Source organism: Lagopus leucura, unplaced genomic scaffold (genome assembly GCF_019238085.1).
Source record: "Lagopus leucura isolate 7727_CA_CO unplaced genomic scaffold, USGS_WTPT01 Super-Scaffold_73, whole genome shotgun sequence".
In the NCBI taxonomy this organism is placed as follows: Eukaryota; Metazoa; Chordata; class Aves; order Galliformes; family Phasianidae; genus Lagopus; species Lagopus leucura.
Window position 1 is genome coordinate 72,591,488 of NW_024962252.1, and position 8,500 is coordinate 72,599,987.

An 8,500-nucleotide genomic window follows, 5' to 3' on the forward strand; every position below is an offset into this window, starting at 1 on the left:
CTCTTTTGTTTCTATTTTCTTTCCCTGCTTATTGCAGGGGAGTTGGGCTAGATAACCTTTGAGGGTCCCTTCCAACATAAATGACTCTATGATGACTCTTCAAAGGCAGCATCCTTATTTGCCACTTGTCATTTTCCCTTTGTACCAACACACCACTGCAAACCATCATGCAATTGCATACAGTGGCACATAGTCTAGTCTTGAAAGAGATCTGACTATTAAAAGCTTCCATAAGCATTCCAGAATAACAGACATTTTCTTCTGAACCCTTAAATCCCTTCCTCCCTTCCCCTTAACCAAGTTTTAAAATATCTCTTTATAAAGATCTTGAAAGAGAATATTTAAAAAGAAAAGAATTTACCTTCTTGTTCAGCCCAGGATGAAGTGTTTGAGTTTCCCAGCGTCGATGCAGAACAGCAGGACCTCGATGGCAGAGCCATCACTCTTGTCACCGGCTCCTCCCGGAAGATTTCAGTGCGGCTGCAGAGGGCGACAGCCAGCCAAGCAACGCAGACAGAACCGCTGTGGCACGAACCGGGCTGGAGTGATTCAGGGTCTCACACTTTCCCAAAAATGAAGTCCAAGTTCCACGGCAAAGCTGGGAAGAACAAAGGCTTTGCAAAGTGGGAGAATGAAAAGCCCAGCATGCAGGCCAATGTAGACATAGATGCTGAGGCTCCTCAGCACATCCTGGAGCACAACGGCATAGAAACGCTTCCTGAAAGACAGGAATCTGAGGTGAGCAGAACAGAGGTCAGGACAGATTACATTCTGCTAACCCATAAGACCATAGCCTTGTAAGTCATAATACCAAATCACCCATAGAATATTATTTTTTTTTACACAGTGGCTTGTACTTACTGTAGCATTGCAAATGGGGTTTTGGCTTGGAGTTACAGTGCTGTTATGAGTTGGAATCTTTTATTTTTGAGAATCATTAACATATCTGGCCAAATCCTCTTGTACTCTGCACAAGGTCCATAAGAAGGAGCATTCTGATAAACATGTGTGTCCAGGTTAGGGGCCTGGTTTCCACCTGTTTCCACCCACAGTTTGTGCTTTCATGGCCTCATGTTTTGATTGATCATTTTTGCTAGAGTGTAAGTGTTTGTTTTCTTTTGGTTACAGGATAGCTGACTGCTCACCCCGAAACAACAAAAATCAGAGATGGCAATAGTAATACAGCAAAAGTTGACAGACTGCCATAGACCACTTTTGGTCATGGGAAATTTTCCTGTACCTCATACTTCTAAATTCAGCCATCACCCTGTTTTCCTAGCTGATAGGTGTTAAAAAAAGCACTATTTATTTTCGCACACGATTAAGCCATTTGGAAGAACATTGCACAGACACAGCAGAACAGATCTCTGCACTCAGTGTTTTCTCTTGTATGATTTTGTGGAAACTTCCCCTCCATGCCAGTGAGGATATATTTGGCATCCTTTAAAAGTACTGCATCATCTCAGCATGCCTGCCAGCAACAACAGCAGTGAGGACAGAAGCCAACCATCCGCATTCATTTGATAAGACTCCTTTTTCAGAGGCTTGTAATGATCTCTTAAGGAAAGAAGTAGGTGTGGATGTTGATTAAATCTCAAAAACAAAACAAAACAAAAAAGCAACAACAAAAAACCACCAAAAATGAAAAACCCACATCTCCTTTCATAAAGTCCTCTACAGTGAAATCCCTTGCACACCTGGGGTTTTGAATTTTGGACACATTTACATTGCTACGATGAGCACACATCCAGCACAGCAATAGCTGTTACCAGAGGGAGGCTCCTTCAAGCATGTGGCTGGGAGTGAGGAAGTTCCAAGACATCGTGCAGGTGTTTGGTGATACTGCAAAGGAGAGTTGTCCTCTCTACCAGCACTGGTTATGGGTAGAATTAGCGTGTAATAAATGTCTTAGTTTTAAGTATGTGTCTGGACATGCATATAATACTTCACATTTTTCCTCAGGATAGCAAGTCACATGTTAAGACTAAAATATGACACTAAGCATACATCCAAATTAAGTTTGTTAAGGTAGGCTCTAACTCCTCCATCTGCAGTGACTGGAGAAGCAGGTTTGAAGTGGGATTTCTCAGAAGCATTAAGTTGCCTGAAACGTACAGCCTTCACATGGAAAAAGCAAGGAAAATAAAGCCCAAGACAAAGCTCATACCTGAACAGCATGGTCCAAATTCGCAGATAAGTTGTCATCTTCTTCTCCCTTTGCCTCCCCACAGAAATAGATGTGTATGGGGAACTCAGGCTCTGAATCAAAGCAACCCGAGGATAAGATGTCCAACAAAATTCAAGTCATTGCACGCTTTACCAAGGGGTCAAGGCCTCAGGGTGAAGGAGGGCTTCCATTGGCTTCCCTAACCAAACCTGACTGACTCCTCTGTGGTAATCCAACTGTACACTGTGCTGTGCCAACATGGGGCCTGCTCAGCTGTGCAGGTTTCCTTTGTTTCACACCCCTCCCAGTAATGATGGTAAAAATCTGAGGAGAAAATGCAGAATGTGCTCTTACTGCTTGAAACTCAGAAATAAGCACTACAGCAAACTGTGGGGCTAGAAGCATCCTCAGCTCTCTCTCTCCTGCTGTGGGCAAAGAGCAGAGACTAGCAGAAATGCATCCTGTGCTGTCTGTGATGGGTCAGGTGATGGGTCACCACACACTGACTGCTCAGGCACCGTTACAGCACACAGCTTGCACACAATGAAAATGATGTGGTAGAACATTTGAATAGAGAAATTCAGTTGCTATCCAGGTTGCTGATGGATCTGTTGAGATAAGCCTTTTAACACTTCATAAATGAAATGTTCTTGTGAAACTCCATTCTTCACTCATTCTTCAGTCATGCAAGAGTTCTAGCCAATGCTCAGACCATTTCTCACAGGCTTCTGAAGTCAGTGGTAGCTCTTGGTCTGAAATGTATTTGCTCTCCTATTCTGTCAGGCCCACAATCCACACCCCCATCTGTTTTTCTTTGTTAGACAAGAAAGTTTCTAGTACACAACCTTAGTAATTCCTCAAGCTATTTACAGGCTTCTTGTCTAAGTTGGTTAAAAGACATGGTGTTCTATGTCCTTCCAAGAAGGCTTCCTAAAGGACACATTTTTCCTATGCATACCATCATCAAGAGAGAAACTGGCTCTTAAGCAAAAAAGTCACATTCTCTACAGAAGCAGCTCTCACTTTCAGGGCAACTTTCCACTCACAATTAGACTGCTTGAGTTTCTGTCCACCGCAAAATCAAATTAATGCATCTCCTAAAAGCCCAGCACCTTTGGGAAGCTACCTGCTTTGGGCAGCAGTAGCTGGAGTTAAGTTGTAGATCAAGCACAGGTTACGCGCACGCACACACACATACACACAACTGATCCTTCAAAGAAGAGCATTAGGATGTCCAAGAAAGGCTCATGAGAATTTTGAGGTTCTTGCTGGAAACCCTTTGCTTTAAGCATCTCAAGAAGGAGAATAACAAGTGTGTTAAGAAGAAAGACATTGGGTAGAAATATATATAGCCAGCTCTGAAAAAAAGCTGGACTTGTCAGTCAACATAATCTTTCAACAAAAAATGCATTAACAGGCTGTTCGCAGCAGAATCCTGATTTTTTAGTTCCACTACAAACAACTGAGAGTGGGGAGAGCTCGCAGGGCAGGAGCAAACATTTTAAGAAGCTGGTGTAAGACGAGCTCTTCACGTTGAAGGAAGCCTGAATACATAAAATAAAAGTCTTTTTTCTCTCCTGCTGTACAGTCAATGTCTTCTCCTGAGCAGGGGCAAGAATTTTCCTCATCTCACAAAAAACTTTAGTTCCTAACCGGGCCACGGCAACAAAGAATTTCTTGTTTGATTCTCCTGATTTCACAAAAGGCAAAACCTGCCAGCCATTACCACTCCCAACTGCGCTATACACCTCTGCTGTTCTTGGAAACCCTGTCTGCAAAGAAAGCAGTTCAAGGAGAAGGTGCAGTAGTGTCACGTGCATTGGATTAATGAAGTAGCTGAAGTGAGAAGAATCCAGATGATGCTGGATACTTCCTCAGCCACCATTCTTCCCTGCCTCAATCTCCAGGTGGAAAGAGGGGGGATTTTTTTTTTTTTTTTTTGAAAGAATGGGAAGAAGAAACACTACACCAAACCTTACTTATATGCCAAGTTGTATTTACAGCTTTTATCTGTGAAAGACAAAGAATACAAGCAATGAGAGCACATGAGAAATACAAATGTAGGGTAGACCCTGTAAGAGATGATGTGGCTCTTCATGCCAAACCCACCAGGAATTTGTGCTTCCACAAAACCTAGACAACATCCTGTGTTATCAATAAAGGAGTTCCAGCTTTGCCATTAGCTTTATTAAGTAGCCCTGACCGCTGTGTAAGGAGTCAAGGGAACAACTAGCTCTGAGCGAACCATAAAACAATGTCAGTATTTCAGCTGTCTCTTGCTCTAGGTCTTGCCCCTCCTTCCTCCACACCTTAGTCAGCCTTTGGATTTTAAAGGAATAATTCCAGCTCCATTAAAAATAAATAAATAAATAAAATTCCTAGACTAGTTAACTTCTAAAAGCAGTATTTCTCAGCCAGCATAAGTCAGAGAAAAGAAAAGTTGAGAGGGGAAAGGGGACAATAACATGCATGCTAAACAAAGCTAGTTCAAAGCACAAACTTGAAGAGGTGGGCCTTTTTCCTTTTAATACAGAGGATAAAAATCTGAGCCGCAGAGTCAGTTCAGGAATAGCTGCTGCCTAAAGTTTCACATTTCTGAAATGGAGTGAGCTGTCACCCCCATGGCTCAGGGACTCCTCTGCACAAGCCAAAGTGAACACAGATCCTGGTGAAGCCACCAGTACTTTCCCCACAGGGAACTGAACAGCCCTGCGTGGGCATCCTGAGCAGACAGATGGGGATCCTTCCCACTTGGGACCCAAGATCCAAATGTTTCAGGTGTCGCTTATGTGAAATATCTACATGTGAGGAAACTTAGACACAGGAAAAACAACACCACAGAGAACAAAGAACAGACAGATGGAGACTGAGTGTGGGAAGAAGAGTGCTAGGAGTGCTCTCCCTCTTTACGTGACACCAAGAATGGAAGGGGATCCCAATGGAGACCAAGGGGAAGGGGAAGGAAGGAAGGAGATCCAAATGCAGATTTCAGGGAGACAAGAGGCAGGAGAAACTGGGGCTTGTTGTTCTGTGAATATCACAGAAAAAAAAAAAAATATATATATATATATATATATATATATATATATATATATCTGCTCAAGGTTTGCTTCACTCAGCATCAGCCTAACTGATGGGCTTTGACACAGCACAGAAAACAGCTCCAAGTACTTCTCAAGAGTCCCGATAGAGCTCGCCAACACAGGGACACCAGAGAAACAGATGTAATTTTGGAACGAATTTTTTAGTTATCAGCACCAACTGAACTGGATTTTCAAAATAAACATTGCAGCCAACATGTCTCTCTCAGGCTAAACTCATTGGAAAATCTGTGCTGAACTCCAAATTGCTATTTACAGCTGCTGACAGCCCAGTCTTAGGAGAAAGAAAAGCCATCAGCAAAAGGCTACTGCTGGGGCACTGTTCTATTTAGCCAGAGTCTGCTTTTTCCATGAGTTAAGCCAATGCCGGAAAGTTTAAAGAGTCCTTATCACCTTCATCTCTGCTTCATGTGTGAAAACGAGTTATGACCTTCCACCTGCCCACAGTACAGGCAGACTCACTCTTTCTCTGGTTTTACAATAGTGTTTTCCTACTTTCTGTACTTGTTTTTCTCTCCTCTGTTGTGGGAAAAATCCACGTGGACGAGAAGGGAAATTACTGGACAATAAAGGGGAAAACAATGACACTGACAGCACTCCGAGCTGTAAAAAGCACAAAGTAAACACAAAAGAAAAAATATTTTTTCCCTTCTAACCTTGTTTGTTTAGTCATTAGAGGTACTACTTTTTTCAGCCAAAGAGAGGAGAAGGCAATGTTTACAGCTGGCAATGGCACTTGCTTTTTCAGTTTACGTCCCTTTGAAAACACGTTATCTGAAAAGAAAAAAAAACAACACATCAATATTTTGAGAGCCTGCACAGAGGAAACAGAAGTTCACATTCACATCACGTACTGCTCGCTGGTCATAGCACTGATGTGATCCTAACATAAGGGTACATTAAGAGACTGATAAATTAAGCTTGGAGTTGATCATAAGCCACCTTGTTCGAGATTGCAAAATCACGCTCAACTTCTTCAAATACAGACATGTTTTTGTAGCATGACTTTCGCCCAAAGGAATCAGAAGATGAGAGATAGCAGGATCAAAAACTGGCAGCAGGATTAAAGGCCTGGAAGTTTTTAGCAGTAACAACATCGCAGTCTTAAACATGGCAGAACTAGGGCTAAGCCACCTGAAATGAGCACAGTCAAGACTTAGTGCTGGCCTCCATTGGCCTAACAGGGAACTGAGCTAACACCTGTGCTCCCAGAACCCACACAAGTCTCCTGGACACCTGACAGACTCGTCAGGCCTTCGTAAGAGCCATCTAATCCCTCTGCAACTCTCCTCAAATCAGCAGTGTTTAATTTTTATTTCCCAGGTGCACAACCCATCACAGGGAACACATTCACACCACAGAACATTTCATGCTCCAGTATACTGGCAAGAATCTTGCTTCGCCCCTCGCCTCTTCCCAGTCCCATTTGAAGTACATGGCTGATAAGACTGACTTCTTAGTAGGCACTAAGAAACACAGCCCCGTGTTTGGGGCACTTGCCGCACTGAATAATCCATAAGTGAACAGCATTTTCATAAAGACCCCATCATGTTAGAACAAATAACCTGTATGGTACAGCTGAGAAATCCAACCTGTAGCTAGGGAGCTCCTCTGGGGCCACTACTCGTAATGGCACACACCACCATGAAGCTGCACACCTCAGGGCTTTGTCTGGTCAACCAACACCAATCCTGAATGATAAACCAGCCAGGAAACAGCTACAAAAGTCTCCCTAGGGCAGGTGAAAGCTCAGCTTGATGTTCTTTCCCTTGCTGCATTACAGGTTTGCACACAATAAGGAATGAACTTTTATTGGTTTCTTAGAGCTACAAGGAAAATCCAGCTGTGACCACACTGCAAATAGAACATGTACCAACATCCTAATATGGGAAGCAAGAGTGTGTCCAGGACTACATCCTGCTCCCCATGGTCATTTCACCGCACTATTACAACACTTGAGAGGGTCATCCTAAGAGACAGTAGGAAAGCAATGCAAGTGAAACATCAGGGAATAAGAGCTACTGGAGAAAAAGAAAGGCCAAGGGAAGAACAGAGCACAATGCCCAAAACTTGTGGAAGAAAAAGAGGAGTGTCAAACACGACCATCTTTAAAGGAAAAACGTTTTGTTCCACTACATAACACTTGCTTACTTAGTTGCCTTCTTGATCTCCTGGAGTTCTGCTTTCGATCGTTGCACAATGAAATGCAGCACATATATCCAAACTACCATAAGCCCAATAACCTCCACAAGCCATCGCTGCTCTCCCAACGTCCAGTCACGAGACTCCTTCCAGCATAGCAGGAATTATGTTTGCAAAACATTATCAGGGCATCATACAGACAATAACAAAGCAGCGGCTGTTTGCTTTCATTAATAAAGGCTGCTCTCCCCACAAAGTTTGTTTTCTCCAGAGAACAAAGAAGTCACAGCACACTGGGAGGAAACAACAGAGTAAGGAAAACAACAACAGCTGGCAAAAGCAAAGCATTTTCTTTCCTGTTGGAAGACTGAAGCCTCCTGTTTTGCCTTTTTCACCCTCTTCCCTCCCCCTCCCCCCACAGATTGCTCCCCCTCAAACAACAGTAAAATTGGGGTAAGCTCACCCTAGGTCCTGGAAGAAGGAGGAGAAATTGCGTATTTTGAGAACAAGTTGGGTAAAACCAGAGGGAAGGGAATCTGTGTCACCTCATCCCCAGCATTTCATCACACCATCTCAGCATGCAGAGCTGAGAACACCCAGTACAGCAAGTCACAGCCATGCAGAGAAAATGACAGCTCTGCCACAGGAAGTTCTCTGAAGGTGCTGATGCTACTCAACCAGAGGCTCTCTAAAGAGCCTACTGGATTCCCTCTCCCTAGATACAGGTTTGCAGTGCTGGCAGAGAACACTGGTCTTCTTACATGAAAAGCTGTATGAGAAAAAGCAGAATCTGTCAACTTGAAGCCATTACATTCCCAGACAAAGGCTGTTTACTTCTGTCAATCTATCTGTATCAGTCTAAGACTATCCCAGCTGCAAGAATCCTACTTCTTAAAAATAAATAAATATTGTAATTAAAAACTGATTATTCTTACATGAACGCAACTAGTCACCAGCTAATGTTCACAACAAGGTATTACTCTCTCAACAACAGAGATGCATTATCTGTAGCATGTTGCTGCAAGAAGCCAACACCTTCATGAAGAAACACTCATTTTAGAGGAAGTTTATGATTTGAACTGTAGTTACA

General features: G+C 43.0%; 1 protein-coding gene and 1 long non-coding RNA gene across 5 annotated transcripts in view; one reads left to right on the plus strand and one right to left on the minus strand.

Moving 5' to 3' along the window:
- The window catches only part of RASGRP3 (RAS guanyl releasing protein 3), a 52,471-nt gene extending 48,727 nt beyond the window's left edge, over nucleotides 1-3,744 (plus strand). For 3 of the 4 annotated variants that reach the window (XM_042888099.1, XM_042888117.1, XM_042888107.1), the window contains exons 16-17: nucleotides 374-738; nucleotides 1,129-3,744. In XM_042888099.1, the coding sequence (XP_042744033.1) occupies nucleotides 374-738; nucleotides 1,129-1,137 (374 nt within the window). In that variant the 3' untranslated portion in view covers nucleotides 1,138-3,744. Of the gene's footprint in view, nucleotides 1-373; nucleotides 739-1,128 lie in introns of those variants that run through there. The other variant, XM_042888126.1, reaches the window with a different exon arrangement.
- Nucleotides 1-7,795, minus strand: part of LOC122189216 — a 30,972-nt gene extending 23,177 nt beyond the window's left edge. The window contains exons 1-4 of the long non-coding RNA XR_006181749.1: nucleotides 7,420-7,795; nucleotides 5,925-6,042; nucleotides 2,168-2,491; nucleotides 362-718 (exon numbers count right to left, since the gene is read on the minus strand). This is a non-coding gene — a long non-coding RNA (uncharacterized LOC122189216). The remainder of the gene's footprint in view (nucleotides 1-361; nucleotides 719-2,167; nucleotides 2,492-5,924; nucleotides 6,043-7,419) is intronic.
- Between the last annotated feature and the right edge of the window lie 705 nt (nucleotides 7,796-8,500).